The sequence below is a fragment of the Scyliorhinus torazame genome, chromosome 22, assembly GCF_047496885.1.
Source record: "Scyliorhinus torazame isolate Kashiwa2021f chromosome 22, sScyTor2.1, whole genome shotgun sequence".
NCBI lineage: Eukaryota > Metazoa > Chordata > Chondrichthyes > Carcharhiniformes > Scyliorhinidae > Scyliorhinus > Scyliorhinus torazame.
Genome location: NC_092728.1, coordinates 52,488,492 through 52,515,692, shown reverse-complemented (window position 1 = coordinate 52,515,692; position 27,201 = coordinate 52,488,492). Strand labels below are relative to the sequence as shown.

At 45.9% G+C, this 27,201-nt stretch overlaps 1 protein-coding gene across 3 annotated transcripts in view; it reads right to left on the bottom strand.

The window, feature by feature from the left end:
- Window positions 1-27,201, bottom strand: part of abca2 (ATP-binding cassette, sub-family A (ABC1), member 2) — a 739,176-nt gene that overhangs the window by 238,011 nt on the left and 473,964 nt on the right. For all 3 annotated transcript variants that reach the window (XM_072488215.1, XM_072488216.1, XM_072488217.1), the window contains 4 exons: window positions 26,209-26,305; window positions 15,531-15,704; window positions 13,122-13,224; window positions 5,250-5,364 (listed from right to left, as the gene is read on the bottom strand). In XM_072488215.1, the coding sequence (XP_072344316.1) occupies window positions 5,250-5,364; window positions 13,122-13,224; window positions 15,531-15,704; window positions 26,209-26,305 (489 nt within the window). The remainder of the gene's footprint in view (window positions 1-5,249; window positions 5,365-13,121; window positions 13,225-15,530; window positions 15,705-26,208; window positions 26,306-27,201) is intronic.

Sequence of the window (27,201 nt, the reverse complement as noted above, 5' to 3'; positions counted from 1 at the left end):
CCTCTTTCTGCCTGGGTCACCCAGCAACAACGAACCAACATTGACCGTGACCGGAGCAGTGAAGATCGAATCGTAAGTTTAATTCAACGCTCGCTACGAGATGGGCGCTCCTAGCTACCAATCTGTACCAACTTCGAATCCCGCAGGCTCAGAACCCGAACAAAAGGCCATTTTTTCCCCTGACCTGGTGGGCCAGTTCCAAGTTAAGTATAGGCCTGTTAGTTGTAGAAGTAGCTTAAACGTAGAATTTGTACATGGCCAGTGATTACTGTGTATAATAAATGTGCTTTGATTTAAATCTTACTAATCGGTGTATTGGATTATTGATCATTACTCGGACTTGAACCACGTGGCGGTATCATAAAGATACCTGGCGACTCAAGAGCAAAGGTAATAAAACAGAGCAATTGAACGAAGGCAAAATTAGCAACATAGCACATGTGGCTAGCACTGTAGCTTCACAGCGCCAGGGTCCCAGGTTCGATTCCCCGCTGGGTCACTGTCAGTGCGGAGTCTGCATGTTCTCCCCGTGTCTGCGTGGGTTTCCTCCGGGTGCTCCGATGTCCTCCCACAGTCCAAAGACGTGCGGATTAGGTGGATTGGCCGTGCTAAATTGCCATTAGTGTCCACAAAAGGTAAGGTAGGAGGGGTTATGGGTATAGGGTGGAAGTGAAGGCTTAAGTGGGTCGGTGCAGACTCGATGGGCCAAATGGCCTCCTTCTGCTCTGAATGTTCGATGTATGAATGTAACTTCAAATGGTAAAAACAAAAGAAATATTTACGCTTTGGATGCAGAGGGAGCGCACGGCTCTCACAGTCAATGCTGTGGGCAGTCAACGCGCACCTCATTTCACTTGCCCTTTCTTTACGTGCATATGACTTCAGTCATACCAGTAGGAATAAAGCTAACGCGGATGAAAACCAGTGGAATGTGGCAACCCTGCGCATGGGCAACGGTCAACAAAATGTCACGTGGGCCGCACTCGGAACCCAGATGGGCTGCATGTGGCCCCTGGGCCACAGGTTGCCCACCATTGGAACAGAGACTCAAAGCTTGCTGGAGGATATGCATCGACTGTGGCTGTAATATCCTCCTTCCACTGGGATAACGGAAAGAGTTCCTGGATCAAATGGAGGCTGCTGCTGGAGGAGTGAGGAGGAGCCACGTTTCCGTGACTGGGAGTAACTGGGATTGTCTACAGTTGACATTGTGCTGGAGCCGAGAACGACCATGGTGAACCCGCAACGCAGCGTCCTGCTGAGAAATAACATGCAGGTTCGCAACAGACCCGAGTGGTGATGTATCAATGGGGAGCCAATGTCAACAGTTAGTTTCTCATCATCTGATAACCGAACCACTAAAGGCAATGGCTGGCTCGATTCAGAATTGGTGAACCCGAGGGAAAACTGGGAACCTCGCACAGGGCGCAGCTGGAAATGGTGTTGAAGCCAGGAATGACAGGTTTCTGTGCATGATATACTCCAAGTGGAATGCTCGATGCCGTGACCAAGGAGAATGAAAGGACTGAGGCAAGAGACTCTTGATTCGGTTACCTAACTATAAACAAACTTGCATTCATACAGCATCTTTCACAATCTCAGAGTGCCCTAAAGTGCCTCACACGTAATTAAGTCCTTTTTATTCTAGCCGCTGTTGTAGGAAGCACAACAGCTAATTTACACATAACAAGACCCCATAAACAGCAATGAAATGAATAACCAGATCATCAGTGTTTAGGTGTTGATTGAGGGATAAATATTTATATGGAGACCGGAGAGAATCCCTCCCCTTTGACAAAATGCCGCCGCGGACTATTTTACTTCCACCTGAGAGGGCAGACGGGGCCTCACTTTAACATCTTGTCCGAAAGCTAGTTTGTACGATAATGCAGACTTCCTCGGTACTCCACTGCAGTGTCAGCCTGGGTTTTTTGCTCGAGTCACTGGAGTGGGATTTGAATTCATAATGATCTGATTCAGAATGAAGAGTGCTATCAAGCTAAGGCAATTCAAGACAAATTTGGTAGTCACGCTGCACCTCGTGACTGGCTGGTTGGGTGCAGTGACTTGTCTAAGGTGATTGATGGATTTGATAGAGCACCTGAAGGTAATTAGGTCACAGAAAAATGACATTGCAGGCATTTGGACTCCAGATTAAAGCGATCCATTGGTAGATACGAGTTTTGGGTCATTTACATTGAACCAAGTTGAACAGATGCAAAACCATTACAAAACATATTCTTCTTTTTTTTTAAATTTAGAGTACCCAATTGATTTTTTCCAATTAAGGGGCAATTTTAGCATGGCCAATCCACCTATTCTGCACATCTTTGGGTTGTTGGGGCGAAACCCACACAAACACAGGGAGATTGTGCAAACTCCACACAGACAGTGACCCAGAGCCGGGATCGAACCTGGGACCTCGGCGCCGTGAGGCTGCAGGGCTAACCCACTGCACCACCGTGCTGCCCCCTTACAAAACACATTTTAAAGATTTGCAGGATTTGAAGACAAACTATGTTGGACATCATTTAAAATTCATTTTAAAGACGCTTCATGAAACATGAACAGATTATGAATCAAATATAAACTTGATTCAGCATCAGTAATAACTTCAGGAACAAAGGCCTGTTCAATCTTCAGAAAGCTCATTGAAGGCATTCATATCCACATGTGTAATGTGTGTTGAACAGCTGAGGCGACAGCATTGAACCGCAGAAATGAACAGGGAAGGGGATGATAAAGGAGAGAATAAGACTGCATCATTTCCATTGCCTCGTGTACAGAATCACCTAATGGGTATGGTGCAGAAAGAGGTAATTTGGCCCATCGCATTTGCACCAGCTCTCTGAATGAGCAACTCAACTGGTGCCTTCTCCCCCTAACCCTGTACATTCTCCCTTTTCACCTGACACCTTCTGAATGCTTCAATGGAATCTGCCTCCACCCCACTCACAGGCAGAGCATTCCAGTCGCTAACCATTCGCTGCGTGAACAGGTTTGCCCTCATATTACTATTGGTTATTTTATTAATTACTTTAAATCTGGGCCGTGTGGTTCTTGATCCTTTCATGAATGGCAACATTTTCTCCCTAACAACTCTGTCCAGCCCCCTTAGGATATTGAATACCTGTTTTTTTTTAACATTCACAACAGTTTGCAATTGTTTCCTTTAATCTGTCATCCCTGGAGTTAAGTGAATGTCTAAATGGAGGTCTTGTGGCTCAATAGTAAAGTCCTTGGGCGAGATTCTTCACTCCCACGCCGGTTGGGAGAATCGCCTGGGCCGCTAAAATTTCCAGGGACGCCGGTCCGACGCCCTCCCGCGATTCTCCCAAGCGGCGGGAACGGCCCCGTCGAGTTTCGCGGGCCGCAGGCCGGAGAATCGCCGGAGACACCCAAAATGGCGATTCTCCGGCACCCCCGCTATTCTCAGGCCTGGATGGGCCGAGCGGCCAGGCCAAAACGGTGGGTTCCCCCCGGCGCCGCCCACACCTGGTCGCTGCCGTCGGGAACAGGGCGGGAACGCTGGGGGGGGGGGATGGCCTGCGGGGGGGGGGATGGCCCGCGATCGGTGCCCACCGATCGTCGGGCTGTCCTCTCTGAAGGAGGACCTCCTTCCTTCCGTGGCCCCGCAAGATCCTTCCACCATCTTCTTGCGGGGCGGACCCGGAGAAGATGGCAACTACGCATGCGCGGGTGACGGCAGTTATGCGGCGCCGGCCGGGTCATGTATGCGGCGCCGCCTTTACGCGGCGACAAGGCCTGGCGCGTGTAGATGACGCGGCCCCGATCCTAGCCCATTATCGGGCCCTGAATCGGTCGGGATAGGGGCTGTTTTGCGCCGTCGTGAACCTCAACGGCGTTCACGCGGCGTGGGCACTTCGGCGCGGGAGTGGAGAATCCCGCCCCTTGTCTCTGAGCCAGAAGCTCCGGGTTCAGGTCCCAAAGAAGGTATGTTCATAACATGGTCGATAGGGTATCAACTTGTAAATCATTCAGACATACCCCAATGGTTGGCAGGAAGATTTGCTGGTCAGCCATGTGATGAAAAGAAATTGGAGCCTCGACCATCACTATCCACAACATGCATGTAAAAGTGTTCCTTGCCACAGCAACTTTGACTTCTTGGGGATTGGCTGTATGGATCAGATTGGTGCCAACTGCAGCAGTTTGTTCCCTGTTCCGGCTGGGGTATGTTCGGAATCTGCCTCTTTGCCCTTCAAGTGGTGGAGGCCATGGAGTTGTGAATTGGGTCTACCTTTGGGTGCAGAACTCAAATAGAAAACTTGTATAAATCCCTGGTGAGGTTCCTTTTTTCAGTCTCCGAGAGAAAGATTCAGATTTGCATTTGTCAACTGGTTTTATTATAGAATTCCTACAGCGCAGAAGGGAGATAATTTTGCCCATTGAGTCTGCACTGACCCTCTGAAAGAGCACCCTACCTAGCCCACTCCCCCGTCCTTTCCCCGTAACCCCAATTAACCTACACGTCCTTGGACACTAAGAAGCAATTTAGCATGACCAATCCAGCTAACCTGCATATCATTGGACTGTGGGAGAAAACTGGAGCACCTGGAGGAAACCCATACAGACACGGGGAGAAAGTGCAAATTCCACAGACAAGCACTCAAGGCCAGAATTGAACTCCGGGTCCCTGGTGCTGTGAGGCAGCATTGCTAACCACTGCGCCACCGTGCCAGCCCATTATCAAGTAGATAGGAATCAGAAGTGATTATCTGGAGTTCTTGGGCGGTGAAGTTAAATATGTTGGTGTCAAGATCACAGATCCGTTTCCATCCTCGTGCCCTCCTCATTAAAGTGACAAATATTCCAGTTCGATCAACAAATGCTGCATTCTGTATTGTGGAGTTCATCCAGAATTAAACTCTCGCCATTGGTGAGCAGATTTCATAAAACACCCCTGAAGCACGACAATGCAGAAGTCCACCAGAAGTTACTCTTGTCATACCTGACAGCAAAGATCCAAAGCCAGATAGAGCCTCAAATGTCCAAACATAACTATTTTTGCACAGGTAATCCAACCACCATTTTATTGAGCTGCTCCGAAACAGTCAAGGGTGATGACTAGCAATGTAATCTGGGCTCACCTTGGGTTAGTCACCATCATGCCACATATGTACAAATGTAATGGATCACACAGTGATTTCTTTTTTCAAACCACAAAAGGAATTACAGCCACATTAAGGTACACCTGAAAAGATCCTCCCGACCATGTGAAACCTCACCTCTTTCAGTCTGTGTTCTTTCTCTGCGACAATGTGCTGAATCATCATGGCCACTGAATATACCCACGATATAACCATGCAGAGGGGCATCATGTGCTCAATCACAAACAGGAAGCTGGACAGAAAATGGAGGGAAGATATTTCTGTTTTACAACCTTTTTTTTTTAAAATGGTGACTTATTTTCAAAACAATGCACATTATAGATCAATCTTCAACTAACATTTGTCCCATTGCACCTACCAACATGTCGAAGCAACGAGAGATACCCTAACGTCTGACATGAATGCTCAACTTTGCATGAAACTTATGTTTTGAATGCACCTGCAAACAAAGATAAATGGGTGGTTGGAAAGGGGGAATTTAATTTCTGGCAAACACCTCATTTCTGGGAAGTGCTCACATGATCAAAGTTGCTACAGAGGAGAGAGGTGAGAAGGAAAATGTCAAATGGACAAACAACTGGGAGTCAGGTTACAGCTTGTGGTTTTAGTCAAAGACATAGAAACTTGTGGCAGAAGAAGTGAACCTCACCCAGGAAGGGGTCTGTTCTGTTCAGTAGGAAAGGGGGCAGGGAAAAGGAGAAAATCTCTCTGTGGAAAGGGCAGTTTTACCATAGTTGCCTCCTGTTTAATAGGGTTTATGAAAGGATTAGGATAAAGGAGTCTCTGGAGTTTGGGTTCTCAGAACCTCGTGACACACGGTTAATTGAAGTATCCCTTGCTATGATATCTGGAAAACTCAGATGGAGTGGAGCGATTGGTAAAGGCCATTGGAAGATTTGAACCAGTGGTATATGGAGTGGTAGAAATCAACTGGAAAGGTGAGAGGAACTTTGGGACCGTTCTTGATGCCATATATGTGCCAGTAGTATTTCTGGTACCGGTTTGAAGTGAAATTTATCATTTTAGTTGAAATACTATTTGCCTGTTAATGTTTGAAATATGCTAATTTTAGCTTGATTATTACAGGAAAAGCTTTAATTTTGTTGTTCAATTCTTTCTGTTGGGATCATTTGGGGATTCCTTTCTTTTCAATGATGTGGAGATGCCGGCATTGGACTGGGGTGAGCACAGTAAGAAGTCTTACAAGACCAGGTTAAAGTCCAACAGGTTTGTTTCAAATCACTCGCTTTCGGAGTACTGCTCCTTCCTCAGGTGAATGGAGAGGTAGGTTCCAGAAACATATATATAGACAAAGTCAAAGATGCAAGACAATACTTTGAATGCGAGTCTTTGCAGGTAATTAAGTTGTTACAGAGCCAGAGAGAGGGGTAACCCCAGGTTAAAGAGGTGTGAATTGTCTCAAGTCAGGACAATTGGTAGGATTTCGCAAGTCCAGGCCAGATGGTTGGGGGGGGGGGGGGGGGGAATGTAATGCAAATTGAATCCAAGGTCCCGATTGAGGCCGTACTCATGTGTGCGGAACTTGGCTATAAGTTTCTGCTCTGCGATTCTGCGTTGTCGCGCGTCCTTTTAGATGTTATCGGTCTCTACAGGGATCATAACACATCGTAGAAAGTATCTGATGCTTTGACCACCATCAGTCTTCTCTGTGGAAGTTAACTGGTTACATTAATCTAAACAAAATAAATCCTGACACTACTGTCAGCCACCAGTTGGAGTCAAGGTTTTGTGGTTTTCATTTACTCACAAATACTGCAGAGTCTCCAAATTCATGGCCATCTGAGTACAGCAGAATTATTTTTCCAGAGAAATGCACACCTCTGCCTATGGGGCCGCTGAGGCTTCAGAGTTGTCAGCCCACTGATTGGGCGAGCAGCAATGGGAGCCCACCCACTGTTCTTAAGTAGATCAGAAGTTGCCAATCAAGAAACCTTTGGTCGGAAAAGGGTGCACTGTGAGGAAGTGCAGGCTCGGGACTCCCATTTGGATCAGATGCTGGGTTCTGAAGCTCACTGGAAAATCCGGCCTCTGGTGTGACTATTTCTTGAAGCTGCAGCAGCGAGTAATGAATCTAATTGCTTTTCATCACTACTGCTCTGTCTTCACTGAGAACACAGCGCTACTGCCTGTGTCCTTCTCCAATGATCATTCTTAAATGAAAGCTCTTTTCTTTTACACTACATTGCACACTGTGAACAATGCTACATTTTTTGTTTAGCTGATCGCTGGGGAAAGGCACAGACAAGGCTGCCCTGTTCCCTTGTCTGAATGAAGACAGAGCTCTCGTTATGAGCAGCAAATGGATTCATCACATGTTGATACTGCTTGCAGAAACCGTTCTCAAGTTGTACCAGGTACCCACTGAGCTACCTAGATTGCATCATTGGGTGGTGTCTACACCAGATTAAGCAGCAATGAGTGAAATCCATTCATGCATGAGGTTTGCAAGTTTGTTTCTGACCTGAACTACTGGCTGGGAAATGGACTTCCACATCAAGACTGAAAAACCAACAGGTGGTGAGCAGAAAGAATGCTGCCATTCAATGTTCCCATCAGGGCCAAGAGACACTTATGGAAAGGTCAAAGAATAAACTCATTCACTTGTCCCAGGACTCTCCAAAAGCCACTGTGCCACCGGGTTTAAGTTATGATATCTATAGTGGCAAATAACATTAAATATACTTCTTCTTCTGATCTCTGTTTAATTCTTGCTCACAAACAATTTAATCCATGCTAAACAGCACTATCTTTCAGCAGGAGCAGCATCAGGAACACCTTAAAATGAGAAATTAACCTGGTGAATCTACGACACAGGACTAATTGCGTACCAAAGAGCAGAAGTGGCAGGCGATACGCAGCGTTAAGTGATCCCACAACCAACGGATCAGGTACGAGTTCTGCAGACCTGCCGCATCCATTCATGAATGGCCGTGGGCAATTAAACTGCTAGCAGGAGGAGGTGCTGCAATTATCCCTATCCTCATTGATGGGGGAGCACAACACATCAGTGCAAAAGGCAAGGCTGAAACATTTGAAAGTACTTTCAGCAAGAAGCACCAAGTGGATGATCCACCTTGGCCTCCTCCTGAGGTTCCCAGAATCACAGATGCCAGTTTTCAGTCAAGTCAGGATGGTGCATAGCTTGGAGGGGAACTTCCAGGTGATGGTATTCCTGTGTGTCTGCTGCCTGGATTCTTCTAGATGGTAGAAGTTGTATGTTTAGAAGGTGCTGTCGAAGGAGCCTTGGTGAATACCTGCAGTGCATCTTGGAGATGATACACGCTGCTGTTATGTGCGCTGGTGGGGAGGGATTGAATGTTTGTGAAAGGGGTGCCAATCAAGGGGTTGCTTTGTCCTGGATAGTGTCAAGCTGGAGTGTTGTTGGAGTTGTACTCATCCAGACAAGTGGGGAGAATTCCATCACACTCCTGACTTGTGCCTTGTAGATGGCGAACAGGCTTTGGGGAGTCACGAGGTGAGTAACTCGCGGCAGGATTCCCGCCTCTGACCTGCTCTTGTAGCCACAGTATTTATATGGCTAGTCCAGTTCAGTTTCTAGTCATTGGTAATTCCAGGTTGTTAACAGTGGGAGATTCAGCAATGGTAATGCCATTAGGCAAGAATTGGGGAGCATAAGATGGAAACAGGAACTGTCAGGGATAGGCACAAGTGAGATGTGGAGCTTGTTCAAGGAGCAAATGCTGCGTGTCATTGATATGTATGTCCCTGTCAGGCATGGAGGAAATGGTCGCGTGAGGGAACCATGGTTTACAAAAGAGGTTGAATGTCTTATCAAGAGGAAGAAGGGGGCTTATGTAAGGATGAGAAAACAAGGTTCAGTTAGGGCATTTGAGGGATACAAGATCGCGAGGAAGGAGCTCAAGAAAGGGCTTAGGAGAGCTAGGAGGGGGCATGAGAAGTCTTTGGCGGGTAGGATCAAGGAAAACCCCAAGGTGAGGAATAAAAGAATGACCAAGGTGAAATTAGGGCCGGCCAAGGACAGTAGTGGGAACGTGTACATGGAGTCTGAAGAAATAGGAGAGGCCCTAAATGCATACTTTTCTTCAGTGTTCACAAAGGAGAGGGGCCATGTTGTTGAGGAGGATAGTGCGATACAGGCTGGTAGGCTGGAGGAGGTAGATATTCGGAAGGAAGATGTGTTAGAAATTTTGAGAAGCCTGAGGATAGATAAGTCCCCTGGGCCTGATGGGATATATCTTAGGATGCTTTGGGAGGCGAGAGATGAGATTGCAGTGCCTTTGGCTTTGATCTTTATGTCCTCACTGTCTACAGGAATAGTGTCAGAAGATTGGAGAGAGGCGAATGTTGTCCCCTTGTTCAAGAAAGGGAATAGGTATAACCCTGGGAATTATAGGCCGGTTATTCTCACTTCAGTCATAGGTAAATTATTGGAAAGGGTCCTGAGGGATAGGATTTATGATCATTTGGAAAGATACAGCTTAATCGAGGATAGTCAGCACGGATTTGTGAGGGGTAAGTCTTGCCTCACAAGTTTGATTGTATTCTTTGAGGAGGTAACTAAGTACATAGATGAAGGTAGAGCAGTTGATGTTGTATTCATAGATTTTAGTAAGGCGTTTGATAGGGTGCCCCATGGTCGGCTCATGCAGAAAGTAAGGAGGCATGGCATAGAGGGAAATTTGGCCGTTTGGATCAGTAACTGGCAATCACATAGAAAACAGAAGGTGGTGGTAGATGGTACATTTTCATCCTGGAGCCCAGTCACCAGCGGTGTGCCACAGGGATCAGTGCTGGGTCCTCTGCTATTTGTGGTTTTTATCAATGACTTGGATGATGGAGTTGAAGGGTGGGTCAGTAAATTTGCTGAGGACACCAAGATTGGTGGAGTAGTGGATAATGTGGAGGGCTGTTGTAGGCTGCAAAGAGACATTGATAGGATGCAGAGCTGGGCCGAAAAATGGCAGATGGAGTTTAACCCTGATAAGTGTGAGGTGTTTCATTTTGGTAGGACAAATTTGAATGCGGATTACAGGGTTTTTTTTCAATTTAAAAACAATTTATTTTATTAATGACACTAACTGTAGTTAAATATGCAGCAAATACAAAAGGTTGACTCATTCCTCACCCCCCCCCCCCCCCTACTCACACACTCACTGACACACGCACTCACACAAGACAGACAAACACAAGAGGAGGGGGGAAGATGGGTGTAAAAATAATGCTGAAAGTAAAACGAAAGAGACTTTGTTACAGATGGCTGTTTCTAGCACAGCTTTCTTCAATCGAGGCTTTCAGGTCGCGATTTCCATTTTGAGTCTGTAATGGTTTCCCCCTTCCTCCTCACTCTCTGTCCCCCTCGCTATCACTCCCCCCGTGTTCTCCTCCCTTCTCTCTTCCTCACTCTTCCACCCCTCGCTCTCTCCCCCCCTCCTCCGCACCCGCCTTCCTGCTCACTCTCCCTCCCTCTCGCTCTCACACACCCTCCCTGCCCCTCACCCCGTTCTTCCGACCCCTCATTCTTCCACCCTCTCACTCTCCCTCCCCTTGTTCTCCCTCTCCCTCGTTCTCCAGGCCCCTTGCTTTCCCTGCTGCTAGCTCTCCCTCGTTCTAATTCTCCTTCATTCTCGCTCTCCCCCTTCTCACACTCCCTCTCCCTTGGTCTCCCTGTCCCTCGCACTCCCAATCCCTCGCTCTTGCTCACGTTCGCCATCACTTGCCTGCCCTTGCTCGCTCTCGCCCTCTCCCTCGCTCTTCCCCGATCTTTCCTCTCACTCTATCTCGCACTTTTCCTCACTCTCGCTTTCTCTCCCTCGACCTCCCTCCCCCCTTGCACTCCCACCCCTTGGCTCTCCTTCGCCCTCGCTCGTTCCCTCAGTTTTGCACATTCCCTCTCACTTTCCCCTCATTCTCGCTCTCCCTTGATCACCATTCCTGCAACTCGCTCTCGTTCCCCTTCACTCTCCACCCCTCTCCCCTAGCACTCCCTCCCTGTGGCTCTCCCTCTCTTTCGCTCCTTCATGCTCTGTCCTCACTCTCGCTCTCTCCCTCGCTCTTTTCCTTGATCTCACTCTCACCCTCGATCTCACTCTCTCCCTCATTCTTTCCCTCTCTTTTGCACTCTCCCTCAGTCTCCCATGTTTTTGCTCCCTTTATCTCGCTCTCTTCCTCACCCTCTCTCTCACTCTTGCTCTCTCCCTCGATCCCACTCTCTCCCTCATGCTCGCCTTTCGCTCTCTTCCTCATTTTTGCTCTTCCTCACTCTCCCTCGGTCCCTCACTCTCTACCCTCGCTCTCCTAGCTTTCCCCCTTGCCCTCACTCTGCCTCACTGTCACTCTCACCCTCACTCTTCCTCCCTTCCCTCCCTCACCGTCCCCAACTCTCCCTACCCCTCGCTCTCCCTGTTTACTCTTCCTTGCTCTCCCTCCAGCGCGCTCTCCCTCATTCTCTCCCTCACTCTCTCTCTCCCTCGCTCACTGACTCTGTCTCCCTCTATACCTCACTCTCCCGCTGTGTCTTGGTTCCCTCTCTCTCTCCTTTGCTCCCGCTCGCTCTCTCTTACCTTGCTGTCCCTCACATTTTCTTTCGCTTTACCCCACTCTCTCCTTCTCTCTGTCTGTCTTGTGCTTTCCATCTCTCCTTTTCTCTCTCTCTCTCTCTCTCTGTCACGGGGTTTCCTCAGCCTCACTCGCGGATTACAGGGTTCTGAAGAATGTGGCGGAGCAGAGAGATCTCAAATTTCATATCCATAGGTCTCTGAAAGTTGCCACCCAAGTGGATAGAGCCGTGAAGAAATCTTATAGAGTGTTAGCATTTATTAACAGGGGGGTTGAGTTTAAGAGCCGTGAGGTTATGCTGCAATTGTACAAGACCTTGATTAGACCACATTTGGAGTATTGTGTGCAGTTCTGGTCACCTCATTCTCGGAAGGATGTGGAAGCATTGGAAAGGGTGCAAAGGAGATTTACCAGGATGCTGCCTGGATTGGTGGGTGGGTCTTATGAGGAAAGGTTGAGGGAGATAGGGCTTTTCTCATTGGAGCGAAGGAGGATGAGAGGTGACTTAATTGAGGTGTATAAGATGATGAGAGGGATAGATCGAGTGGACGTTCAGCGACTTTTTCCTCGGGTGGATGTAGCTGTTACAAGGGGGCATAACTATAAGGTTCATGGTGGAAGAAATAAGAGGGATGTCAGAGGTAGGTTCTTTACTCAGCGTGTGGTTGGGATGTGGAACGCACTCCCAGCTATGGTAGTGGAGTTGGACACTTTAGAAACGTTAAAGCGGTTATTGGATAGGCATATGGAGTGCACTAGAATGATTGGGAGTAGGTTGATTTGATCTTAGTTTCTGACTAGTTCGGCACAACATCGTGGGCCGAAGGGCCTGTACTGTGCTGTACAGTTCTATGTTCTATTAAATGTCAAGGGACGATAGTTAGATTCTCTCTAGTTGGAGGTAATCATTGCCGGGCACTTCTGTGAAGTGAATGTTACTCGTAAATATAAGCAAGTAGACATAATAATAATCTTTATTAATGTCACAAGTAGGCTTACATTAACACTGTAATGAAATTACTGTGAAAAACCCCTAGTCGCCACACTACGCCGCCTATTCGGGTACATTGAGGGAGAATTCAGCACGTCCAAATGACCTAACAGCACGTCTTTCGGGACTTATGAGAGGAAACCGAAGTATCTGGAGGAAACCCACACAGACACAGGGAGAACGTTTAGACTCTGCACAGACAGTGACCCAAGCTGGGAATCGAACTCGCGTCCCTGGCGCTGTGAACCAACAGGGCTAACCACTGTGCTACCATGCTGCCCATTATCGCACTTATCCACCTGGTTCCCATATCCCTTCTTCATTCACCTATGCAACTTAACATTGGATCCTGACATAGTTCTGCACAGCTCCAGTCTGAGTCAGTTTATTTTATATTATCCCCCTTCCTCCTGTCTTGCTGTAACTAGACCAATACTCACTCGTCCCTGGTGTAACAGGGGTAGGGAAACATCTGGACATAGTTTCCAGGCTCCACCACATCGTGACCCACAAACGTGTTGATAATGGCCCGTTCCATCATATCTAGAAGAGGAAGAGACAGGCAAAGGGTCACAGTCCATGAAATCTGAAGAAAGCTACCATAAATAAACGTAATTGTGAGTTAGCTGCCACCTGCATAAAGAGTGAAGTATGTAGAGAATTTGTTCATGGAAAGCGCCAGTGAACTAAATCCCTTCATTGTGAAAGCATTCCCCAATGATGGCCCAAGAAATTGAGCTTAACTCCAACTAAATTGGCTGTTTAAGAGGCAGAAGCAGATGATCCCTGAAATGTTATCTCCATTTTCCCCAAATATGCTGCCTGATCTCCCGAATACTTCCATCATTTCCTGTTTTTACTTATGCTAAGTCCCGTTTCCCAATTGCACCAAAAGAATGTCTCACTGGGTAAAGACACCATTTTTCTTCTCGCGATTTTGAGCCGTGCAAAGAGGAAAGTTCACAAGGTTGCTCATGGTCCCAGTTAATCAAGGTGCCAGGCTCTGGGAAGGTGTGCTGCGTAAGGAGTCGGTGCCTGGTGCGCAGGATTGGGTAAGGAAGTGAGGTGATGGAGCAGAACCAGCCACAATTCCAATGCCAACTGGAAAGTACAAATGCATGGGCATTGCATGGGCAATGAGTGATTGGGCCCACCATCACTCCAAACTAACTCCTTCTGAACATACAGCACTCTGTTCACTCAGGTTTAACCCGAGTACTGTCATCAAATCCACCGACAAGGGGGGTGCTTTGTGTCTGGAGAGGGAGAGCAGCAAACACAGACAGAAAACGGAGGAAACACTCAGCTGGTGAGGAAGCCAGAGTGGAGAGGGAACAGATTTGTTCACATTTCGGTTCACACTTCAACAAACTCGAAAGCAATTTCCCAGAACCAGGACTTAAAAGGTGAAAAAGAATAAACGAAAGTGGAAATGGAGCCGTAAGGGAAGTAGACTGAAGGGACGATCCTTTAAAGCAGAGATGAGGAGGAATTTCTTCAGCCAGAGAGTGGTGAATCTGTGGAACTCATTGCCGCAGAAGGCTGTGGAGGCCAAATTACTGAGTGTCTTTAAGACAGAGAGGTAGGTTCTCGATTAATAAAGGGATCAGGGATTATGGGGAGAAGGCAGGAGAATGAGGATGACAAAGAGCCATGAGGATCAGCCATGATTGAATGGCAGAGCAGACTCAATGGGCCGAATGGCCTTATTCTGCTCCAATATCTTAAGACCTTATGGTCTTCTAAGGTGTTTAAATGGTAGCCAGGTGAGGGCTAATTGGCTGAGGTTATATTGATATGAGACAATAGGAGCACAATGAGGAAAATATAAGACGCAGTCACGAAGAACTGATGGTGATGAATGGCAGGTGGGGAGGGGGGTAAAGAAGGTAGAAATAGGAACAGGAAAAACTGACAACTGATGTGCGCATCTCAAACAGCAGACCAGTTCCCCGTAATTCACCAAAACTCCACACAAACAGTGGGATATGACAAAATATATCTATCAGCAAGTCTCGAGTTCTGTGGTTAGCGGCACTTAGTACTTTATTCTTTGTAAGGTACATGCCCCAAAAGATGGGTTTTCAAAATCTTCAGGGGTCTGTTCAGAGAAGTTGGGAAGAAAGTTTTCCCACTCAATAATAAGGACTGAAAACGAGAGGGCACAGATTTAAAGCAATTGGCAAGAGAAGCAAAATAGCGTGAGGAAAAACATTTTCACGCAGCGAGTAGTTAGGATCTGAAACGCTCTGTCTGACAGTGTGGCGGAGGCAGGTTCCATCGAGGCATTCAAAAGCGATTTGGACTTTTATCTGAAAAGGAAGAATGTGCAGGGTTCTGAGGAGAAGGCGGGGGAATGACACTGATGGACTGCTCCTTCAGCGAGGCGCTGCAGACACTATGGGCCAAATGGCCTCCTTTTGCACAGTAACAATTCAGTGATTCTGCATTACCTACACAACGTGACCAAGGATTCCACAACAGCAGGAACTTTATAATATGCGACTTGTGCATCTTAGATTTCACATTGGTGTCCACAACATGAGGGTTAGGTCAAAAAGTCAAAAAGTAAACACACATGGCTGCAACACCACCCTTCTGTCCTCCACGTGGCCAGTCTCCACTCCCCACGTTGTTGGGCAAGTCCTCCTCACACAGTCTTTTGAATCACTGTTGTTTGAAACCACAGAGTATTGGCAAACCAGTGGCAACTGCACAGAGTGAGGAGGGCTCAGGCCAGGCCAGGCTGAAATGCAGTCAGTGTGAACAATTAAGTGGAAAGAAAGCTATTAAAAATTAAGCAATCAACAGCTGATTAGGAGGCACACCATGTGCCTCTGTAAACCCACCTTGTATCCAGACAAATCCGTATAGGAAATAGAATCTCCCTCCAGTGTTCGGCCCCGGCCTCCAGTAGGCCCTGCGGATCTCATTGGTTTTTTCGGTAAAGCTGGAGTTCTGACGGATCTTCAGCATAACATGAGGGGGCAGCGTGCCATCCTCCTTCGTTTGAAATATCACACCTTCGGGATAGAATACATATGCGTGTTCAGGAAATTTCAAATATTCAGATTTCAAAATCGAAATCAAGTCAGTGGCCTGGGTTTTCATCAACTCAGGATCGCTTGGGAACCCTTTAAAAATGGCGGATAGGACTCGAATCGGGAATTCCCAACCCCATTCCCAGGCTGTGATTTCCAAGAGTGACTTGAAAGGGTGAGCTGGTTTGGGACAAATGCCCACACCCTGAACTCCCGAGTTGGCCAGCTCCATGGTGGGGATTGGCAATTTTCATGGCATCAGACCAGGTTTTAAAGGACTCATGATTCACAGCCCCTCATGGGAGTCACAAACTATAGTCTGCATGAGGGGACCTTTTAAAAGGTAAGTTCAAAACATCCTCCTCATTGCCCCATGCCATGGTATGCACACCCATCCCTGATGACTCATGCCACCCAGAGCCAAAGTAACGCTCCCCTCTTCCATCCTCTATGGCCCCACATTCCCTCCATGCCAAGGTAAGGACCCCCATTCACCCCCTCAGTATGATGCTTCCATACTGAGCTATTGCGTTCCCATGCCCAATATATACTGTATAGAAGCAATGAACCTTATAGTGACAGTAGGATGTATAAAAGAAAGCTTTAAGAAAAAATCATTGATAACTTTCCATTTCTTAAACAAAACTCATTTTTAACTGTAGGGCAATGTAAGTGTTAATTATTCAGGCCCTTTATAGTTCCAATAGCTGAAACTGCAGACACCTGAAACGTCTTAATTCTGTGTAGATACACATTATGTTATTGACAGCAGAGGTCAGAGCTGTCAATCAAGCAATGTTTGCTCTAGGTCTCAAGTGTGTTAGAATTCTAATGGATTCTTGGGTTCCCAGGCAACCCACATTATGTATTATTGGTGATAGCCCAGAAATCCATTTGAGTTCTAAAATACCTAAGCCTAATACCAGAGCAAACATTCCTTGATTGACATTTCTGCGCTCTGTGATCTCTGCTGTCAATTGTACAATGTTTATTTGCACAAAATTAAGAAGTTTCAAGTGTTCTGCAGCTTCAGCTATTGGTATTTCAAAGGGCCTGAATGACTATTATTGCCCTGTAGTAAAAATTAATGTTGGCTAAGAAAGTGGAAAATTATCAATTCATTATTTTTTTAAAGCTTTTATTTTTACGCATGCTACTGTCACTGCTTCTATCCAGTGTATTGTGGGTGAATGGGAAAGGCAGTGTCATAGCTTGACATGGGGGCCATAGTGGTTGTATGAGGTCCTTACCTTGGCATGGGGTCATGCGGGACCATAGTGGGTGGGGTGCCTTATCTTGGCATAGGGACATGAGGGAAATAGAGGGTAGACGGGGGCCTTACCTCTGCAGTGGGAGGCATGTGAGGCCATAGATGGCGGGTGGCATACCTTGGCATGGGGCACGAGGGGATGGGTGAAGATGCATTTATGAGATAGGCGAGGTTGCCTTACATTGGCATGGGGGGGAATGAGAGGTTGTTGCTGGTGGGGGACATGGGCATGCATTGATGGGGCTCAACAAGTGTGTGGAGGTTGGGGACTGAAGGGACTTTGATTTTATTCTAACTGGGACAAAATTCCACAGCACTGAGGCAAGCCTTTTAAACAGGCCACTTCTGCAGCCAGCAGTCGCTGGGGCTGCACCTGACCACTTTACCGGGTCTGTTGGCTTGACTCCAGCCAGCACCCAGCCTCACCACTCCCCCATCATATCTCCCACCAATGAAGATCATTTCTCCTGGGTCAGCCGGGTAGAGACGGGAATTGTCCTAATTCCCGCTACTCACCTAGGTGATGAAAACCTAGGCCACTCTTTCTTTCGCTGATTGAAAACTGTAGTGGTTCACAGATTCATGGAGGAAGAATAACATTTTTTTTAAAAAAAATTATTTCAATGGAACCATGGATAATTGGATGGCCTATTTATTAACTTCACCCACAGCAGTGATTATAAAATTTAAGTCCTGATCTTAATTGGTACTCAACCGACTGATGATGCTGCATCGCACTGCACTTATGACAATGATTTAATGACCCAAGGCTGATGAGGAATAGACCTCAGCTCTCACTTTAATTGTTCTCAAATGTTAACTGTGGCATTCATGTGTGCAATTGTTTAGTAATGATATTATTTGGCACCAGTTTCTCCATCATGTAATTAAATGTTTCACTGGAGTTGGCAAAGGCTAGAGGTTGCACTATATTTGGGAGAACAAAAAGCAAATAAAAACAGAAAGGGAGATTATTCAGGAGACCGTTTGTTCCAAGCCATTTGGCAATTCCTTTACGTATATACCCTGTGGACAGCGTTCATCTAGGTGAATGCCGTCCTCCATCGCGAGTTCACTTCGAAGATCTGCTATTAAGTACAATTCAGAATCTATGTACTGCCTGCTCAATTCATTTTGTCCAAAAAGATTGTAAGGAACTTCTTTCCCCTTAATAATAGTCTCTACCCAACTCCGCCACTCTTGCTAGGTTACATTCATGTTTAATCCAACACAGTCAAGAACATTGCACATCAACAATCTGACAGATCAAGTGACCCCATAAGGCCCATATTCTTATATGTTCTTTCATGGGGATGTGGACGTCCCTGGCACAGCCAGCATTTGTTGCCCACCCCTAATTGCCTCTTGACCCGACTGGCTTACTAGGTCATTTCAGAGGGCAGTTAAAGAGTCAACCACATTGCTGTGGGTCTGGAGTCACACGTAGGTCAGACCAGGCCAGGACGGTAAATTTCCTTGCCTAAAGGGCGGATATGAGTGAGCCAGATGGGTCTATTACAACAATCGATGATAGTTGCCACGGTTACCATTACTGAGGCTAGCTTTATATTCTAGGTTTTATTAGTCGAATTTAAATTCCACCAACTGCCATGGTGGGATTTGAACCCATGTCCCCTGCATTACTCGTTCAGTGACATTATAATAATCTTTATTAGTGTCACAACTAGGCTTACATTAACGCTGCAATGAAGTTCCTGTGAAAATCCCCTAGTCGCCACCAGTATGTTACCATCTCTCCACAGTATATTAAAGGTCAGTGCATATTGTAGCCATCTGGGATGGCCACTTTCAGAATACAAAATGGACACAGAGAGCTTATAGGGAAATGCGGACAATACTAAGCAACAAGCAGGCACAGAGCCTGAATGTATATTTGGGAAGCAGTCAGCAGACGGAATCGAAACTCTGGGTCGATTAACATATTGATGGCCCATCTCCGAGGAACAAAGGACTAATACTCAGGTAGCCGATACTGTCGCAGACATCCCGGCGCCAGTACCCCAACCGAAAGACACAAACAAAGCAAAGCCAACGGTCACCTAAGACACGCCCAGCCATCAGGGCACCCACCCCTTTATTGGTTTAGATCGATGACAATGATCAAGAATCTGCCCAATTAATTGGGACCAAGTTTAAGACCCGCCTAAAAGCGTGCGAAGCCCCTCCAAGTATAAGAAAGTTCAGCCTCTTGGATTAGTCTCTCAAGCAGAGAGACCCTTCCACCAGCATCACCAGAAGCAAGTAACTTCAAGGTCAACCCTCGCTACCAGGCGGATGACCTTAGCTGTACTCCTGTTACCTCTTCGAACCCAACAACCTCAGATCCGAACAACGGCCATTGTTCCTCTGACCTACTAAGTGGGCACCCGAAGTTAAGTATAGGTGTTAGTGATAGAGATGGTTTAGCTTGTAGTGTTATTGTGCATGAGTAAATCATACGGTGTGTAAATAAATACCATTGACTTTGAACTAACTAACTGGTGTATTGGCTCTTTGATTGGTATTCGGGTTGAACCTTGTGGCGGTATCGAGAGATACCTGGCGACTCTGAAAGTATACTCATAATTAGGATTAAGAAAGGCGACCTTATTAGCCGCCATATTTACAGCAAGTAAACAGAGCAACAATATAGCTTCTGGTTTCTATGTATCTCACGGGGCCTATAATGTTCCCACATCAAATCTCCATTCATGGCTGTGTCACCGCTGGGAAGTGCTAAGCATGAGGCTGGGATACCCAACATGTTCTTTCATGGGACCTGGGAGTCACTGGCTAGGCCAGCATTTCTATTGTCCATCCCTAATTTTCATCACGAAGGTGGTGATGAGCCGCCCCCTTGACCACTGAAAGTCCATGTGGAATAGATACACTCACAGTGCTGTCAGTGGGGGAGTCCCAGTAATTTGACCAAGCAACAGTGAAGGAAGCCTGGATGGTGCGTGGCTTGGAGGGGAACTCCAATCTGATGTTGCATCTGCTGCCTTTGTCTTTATCTAGATGGTAGAAGTCAGAGAAGTCCTGCTGAGTAGCTGAAATACACCCTGTAGATGGTTCCTACTGCTGCCACTTTGCGTCAGTGGTGGAGGGACTGGATGTTGGAGCTGCACTCATCCAGGCAAGTGGAGAGTATTCTATCACACTCCTACCTCCCTCCTTAAACAGGTCCCGAGGCTGTAACTGGAACAGAATTTGGGGGTACCTGCAACCAGAAACATTGGCACTACAGGCTTTGGATACAAGAGCAAAGCAGAATTGTGCTCAGTACAGAATTTCGTGATGAAGAAGCAAATAATTATTCTTTTATTTTAATTTTAATGAGTCATTACCTCAGACGGGAAAATCAATAATCCTCATCCCTGCACCTGAGAACGTTTGATGAACTACAAGCCTATTTTAGATGGTTCCAACTGTGACAGAGCTTTTTAAATGACGTTATTTTCAGCCAGGACAAATAAACGTCAAGGGTTCCTTGACGTCAAATAAACGTCAGTGAAGCAGGCAAATTGGTAGCGATGTATAATGTATAGATTTTAACTTATAAGAGACACATTCTGAATCAGCTGTATGAAACACAGGACCCATTATTCATCTGCTCCCCCACTCATTCCAACTCCACATCAAAGAGCACCAAGTGATACCACTGAGGGAACAACTCTGCAGCTTTCCCTTTCTTATCTTCCCGATTGAAGAAGAATGTTTTTACTGGAAATAGAAACGATGACCGGCAACGTCGAAGAATAAATATTTCTGTCTGATAAAACCACCAGTTAAGAAAAGTAGCTAATCAGCATGATAGCTCGGATTTACAATCCAACCACTACTTCAGTAGACTGAATATTTGGAGTATATTTTCCACTCCAAAGAAGTAAGGTGTTTAAATTTTCTTGCAAACTGCACAAGTCAAACCCTTATCACATATCTTTAAATGTTCTTTTTTTAAATTTAGAGTGCCCGATTCGTTTTTCCAATTAAGGGGCAATTTAGCGTGGCCAATCTACCTAACCTGCACATCTTTTTTTGGGTTGTGGGTTCTGACACAGGGAGAATGTGCAAACTCCACACGGACAGTGACTCAGGGCCGGGATTCGAACCCGGGTCCTCAGCGCCGCAGGCAGCAATGCTAACCACTGTGCCACCGTGCTGCCCTCCTTCAATGTTGAGCTAGTTGAATCTGAGCCAATGCTGAGACTATTGTTATGGGCCAGGGTTTAGAGAACCCCAAAGTGTATCATGGAGTTCACCTGAAGCATAACCTTTAATAGATTGTGGCATGGGGAGCACACGGCCCACTCTACAGGTACGGTAAGCAGAAATGGAAAAGTATTTTTTAAAGAAAACAATGTTTATTCTATGAACTCAAGTTAACCTTTTTAAACATACAGTGAACATCTTAGCAACCATCAATTCAAATACAACCCCCAAAGAATACAACACTAAGTAATCAGCAATAACTTCCCAAACAACATCCAGAAGACAAAAGGGACACCTTTTAACAGAAGCACATTAGGTTTACATTCACTACTGAATTCTGAATTCACCAAATAATCAAGAGATAGTCTTTTCATGGCAGAGAGATCACCTGCTCTGTCTGGCCTCAGCTCCAACACTGAAAAGGAAACTAAAACACACCCTGCAGCAAACAGCCTAAAACGAAAGTAAAAAGCTGACAGACAGCCCAGCTCCACCCACTCTCTGACATCACTGCAGTCGTAAACACCCATTTCGTAAAGGTACTCTCACTGCAGATATTTATATACACATCCATTTATAAACACCCATTTCTTAAAGATACTCTCACATGACACTATGGTATGAATTTTCAGGGTGAGATGACAATCCCAATTATTGCTGCTCTGCCTCTTCCTCCATCCATTCACGGCAGACATTTTTTGAGCACTTTAATGCTTCAGCAATGTGACTTAACTGCACCCCATAGCCTTATTGAACCTGCCAGCTGGGAGAGCAGGTCCTCTCGCTCTGTTTAAACACAGGAGACAGGCACACTGAGATCAGCTCTGACGAAGAGTCATCCTGACTCGAAACGTTCGCTCTCAGATGCTGTCAGATCTGCTGAGATTTTCCAGCATTTTCTGTTTTTGCATCACTTTGGGGAAACTGGATACAGAAGGAAGGAGCTGAATCAGAGGGAGACATGCTGCAATTGAGCACTCTGAAAATATCAATTCATACCTAAGTGCTGTGAGATTTAAATGGTGCCACATGCGGTCAACTAATGTGCCTCCACATCATAAAATGATAACAGCACAGGGGGCAGCCCTTCCACCCATTCTGCCTGTGCACGCTCATTAAAAGAATGATTTACAATTGAGACTTTACCAAGAGATGGCATCTTTCAAAATTCTGAAAGAGTTCTTCCGACCTCCCACCGTGGTCAGGACGGAGACCAAGAAAATCATGTGGACTTTCGGGGCTGAAGGATCTATGACCGACTGCAGTCAGCCCCACGGCAGATTGCAGACAGGCCACCCTGCCGCCTCCGCCCTGGATTACTATGTCACTGTATGCTATCAGCAATGACCCTGTTACTGACATACCGGAGAAAGAATTGCAGCAGTTCACAGACGGACGTCCAGTCTGTACTCGTTTCACCGTAATGAAAGGAAAGCAAGTGTTGCCCCTGGTAGAAAGCTGCAGCAGATCACATTTAATCTTTTTGATTCAGGTATAATTCTTCCAAGATGTGTTCCATAATTTCTGTACAATTAACCAAACCCTCTAAAAATTCCAACTTGCCTCTCAGCGATCTGGTTCAGCATTGGGATACTGCGTCATTAAACAAGGGGAATCAAGTTTGATCTTACGTCTGCCACCCAACTCACCCCATCCTTCTGTCCGTCTGACACAGGAAGATGGTGCAATAGGACTAACATCACTGGATGTGTAACTTGGTGGCCCAGGCTAATGCAGCTGGTGGAACTTCAATTCAATTAATAACAATGAAAATAGTCAAGAGTACAAAGCTTGTCTCAATAACCTCGACCTAAAATTCTCCCTTCTGGGACTGAGTCCTGTGGCAGGGGCTAGAACAGGGAGTGTTTCCCACTGCAGAGGCCGGCAGGAAACCACACCACACATTCTAGTCCCGACCTTATTAATTATGCTCTCAGGGGTTTAGTGCCACCTTCCATGGTGGGGTGGGCATGATTGTATGAATCCTGCCATCATATCTGGGTGCCATATTGAAAAGGTGCCCAACATCACTGACCCGCCATTGAAGAAAGAAGGTGGACCTCGGAAAATGAATCGGATCTCCAGGAACAATCTGAACCTGGAAGGCGGACCTCCTCATGTCACTGAATCTGGAAGGTCTACCTGTACATGCTTCTCCCACCTGTGATGTTCCGAGGTTCGCTGTAGCTAGCGGCCTACAAACCAAACCTCGGGAGTAGCCTCAGGCATTGTTCAGGTGAGTCCTGACTTCTGCACCCCACATTGTTCCAGACATGTTCTGGACCAGTGCATTTTCCCACTGGAGTCATGGAGAATAGGGCGGGGGCTGGAAGATTCCACTTGGGCCTCCATCGGTAGTCATTAGTGGGATGCAAATGAGTTTCATGTTGGCCTCCAGCGGGATTCCCGATCCGTCATAGTGGGCACCAGCAAAAGATCCCGCGGGAAAGTCACACTGGCGTGAAACCGGCATTTGGACTCTCAGCAAATTCTCCCCACCCCGCCCGTCATTGAACCCGCCATTGGGGCTCTTATGTTTTCAGGGGGTTTCCTTTTACTCACAGTATAAACAAAGGATAACCAGGTTGCCGCACTATAGGTTACTTAACCAGTAGTCAGAGTTTATTGCTGAGGTGTTGCTTGCTCACAGTCTAAGATGGAGGAGAAGGAAATCTCCCAAGTGCCTCTGATGATGTCATCATGCAACATACTAGACGGAGATACATCAGTTGCAATACATAACATCCCTCCTCCCGTACTCCTGTAGTACAACAACAAATATTAACTTAAACTTTTAGTGTTGGTGAACAATGATGATTTAACCAACTATTATTATTGGAAAATTATGTACATATATATGCAGAACCTCCCATATCTACTTCCATTTTAACATTGTTCCCATTTAGTTTTGGATAGACCGAAGATCTCTATGTACCTCCTTGCATTGATTATACACCAAGTTTAAGTTCTTTGCTCTCCGTAGGCATCATGTCTTCCTGAGAATTTTCAGTATCTTCAATCAATTGGTATATTCATTTTTGTGAATTTGCGCACAGTCTTGCATTTACCCATCTCCGAGGTTTGTGGATTTTGTCTGGCCCAGCACAACTTTGTTCCGTGGCCTTTCTTGCCAAAATTATGACATCTGCTTTCTCGACACCAACATTCCTTTGGCATGCATGCATGTTGAAAGATTATTTCTCAGTTTTCATGGTGTTTATTTTGGCGCCAGCTCCAATTTGAGAAGCTTCTTCGGCTAGCAATTCCATAGACACTGCTAGATTGAGTATTATAGAGTTTTTTGTCAACAATCTCCTCTGGATTGTCCATTTCTCACTCCACACTCAAGTCTGTCTCTCAGCGTGCCCTCGAGGGTCGATCGAAACTCTAATTTCTTGGCTCGTCTCCATTAGCAGCTAAAAATTGTGGAAAATTTTCACCTTCTTCACTACATCAATAAATCTGAATCTCTCTGCTATGACTAAGGGTTTGGGCGAGAAGTGTTCGTCAAGGGTCTTCGTTAATTCTTCTAAGTTATTGCACCAGGCTTTTCAAGATAAAGACTGTAATAAGGTGAAAATGTTCTGCCTACTACACTCAAGAAAGCTCCTACTTTAATATCATCCTATATTGTGTTTGCAGCAAGGTAGTATTGGAATCTCTCTTCGTAGGAACTCCATGATTCCGCATTCTCCTCGAATGTTTCCGTGCGCCACCTTTTCCTGCCATCGTAGTTACCCGTTCTTAAGTTGTTAGACTTCATTTAACTTTTCCTCCCCTCTAATTTCTTTCTCTTCCAATTTAATTTGTAATATTTCTTTTGTTGTTTCATAAAAAACAAATTCTGTGGCTTTAAGGAGCTTCTTTTTGACAAACACCTATCCGTTTTAAAAACAAAAGTTTTTTTGGGAAAAACACCCCAGCTCGATAAATAATGCGTTGTTTTTGCAGCCCACCCTTAATTTCTGGTTTTCTCTTTTCTAGCAGGTATGTTTTTTATCTTGGCTCGCCGGTTTTACAAATCGTATAACAGCTGATAATTTGGCTGAAAAATGTTTCTCTTTTCCCACCTCCGACTCTCCGAGCACTCCTGGGTCGGTCGTGTAGAAAAAATATAAAAAATGCCCTGAGTGCTTTCTATCATTTCTAAAATTAAGATGCACTCTTAGCAAGGCAAAAAACAATCCTGTTCACCGGTGGCCAGTTTTGCCGCACATTCATGGATGGTGTAGTGGTCTCCTGAAAAATTGATTGTTGCCTCGAGGTCCAGGCTATTTTTTTTCTCTGTCTATTTCACTGGAAAAACATCCTCGTCGCCAGCTTATTTGTAATACTGTTCTGTTTTCGGAGGTGTTATTTTTACTCTCAATATAAACAAAGGATAACCAGGTTGACACAGAGTAGGTAACTTAACCAGTCATCCGAGTTTATTGCAGAGGTGTTGCTTGCTCGCAGTCTGAAGTAGAAGAGGGAAAATCTCTCACGTGCCTCTGATGATGTCACCATGTAATCATGTGGCATACTATACAGTGAGCATTGGTTATAATGCCTAACAGGGCACAGGAGAGAATTCTGCCCCATGACAACTATCATCGATTGTTGTAAAAACCCATCTGGTGCACTGATGCTTTTTGTGGAAGGAAATCTGCCATCCTTACCTAGTCTGGCCTACATGTGACTCCAGACCCAGAGCAATGTGGTTGACTCTTTAACTGCCCTCTGAAATGGACGACGAGCAAGCTACTCAGTTCAAGGGCAATTAGGGCCGGATAACAAATCACTTGCCTGTGAAGTACACGTCCCGTAAATAATACAGAAAAAAGAATCTCAGCTGTATAATGTGAATGGATATGGTCGTGGAGTAAAGGGGGATTGCCTTATTCAGGATGTAAATGCCTGCAATTTGATGCGGAGGGGTGCGGGAGAGAACATATTGGCTTGTTATGATCATTTTTAAACCAATTGCATTGTAACAAAACTTAACTAAAAGTATAGAATACTCACTGGCAAACACTGTGACATTGTCCTGATATGCCTGGCTCAAGGTGTAGTTCACAATGCTCTCCTCATTGGGAAAACCTTTAAAAATGTCCACACTCACCTGTCAAAACAACAAGTGAGCAAAATCACCACTGGGATTGCAACAGATTAAAATCAGCATGACAACACAGTTAAAACTAAATCCCTGCCTCTGCGGCCACTAAAATTACTAAATCTTGCCCGACCTCAATGGATGAACTCTATAACATCTTGCAGAAGATAATGGTCGGCATTCTCCGGCCGTTCGCTGGTTGCAGGAATCTCTGGTCCCGCCCATGGGTTTCCTGGCACTGTGGGGTGGTTTCAATGGGAATTCCCATTGACAGGGGTGGGAAGAGAATCCAACTGCCAGCGAACGGCGCGCCTTTCCTGCCGGTGAGAAATATGTGGCTGGGAGATCGGAAAATCCCACCCAATAATTGTGAAAATGGTCCAATCCTGAAAGAATGTCATGGTCGAAAATATCAATCCAAACTCCTGGAAAATCACAGAGCATAGGGCAGAGAACAGATACTTCAACCAAGGGTCGGGGAAGAGAAGATGTGGAGAGTTAACTCAGGGCATTTGTGTGCACCTATTGGTAAGGTGTACTGCTGTTTGAGTTAGAGTTTGATATATGATCCAGAGATTCAAAGTCATTAACACTCAAAAATGAACAGACATTGAAAGGTGCCCAAAAAATCTCAGTGTTTAAAAAGACCATATCGCCCAATAGGTATCTCTATTCAACTATCACTGCCAGCAATGCCCCCAATGAATTTTAAATAATGTAATGTTTTTTATTCAATTTGCTAACTATTTGAAATATTGGGATGTCACATCCGAACTTTAGGTCAGTGTAACTGGGGGATACTCCAAAGATGTACTGGGGAAATTCTCTCCCCGCCCCCCCCTCACTTCTAGCTTCTGGGTAACTATTGTACAGATCCACATTGGCCCCCATATGGGACCCCCAAT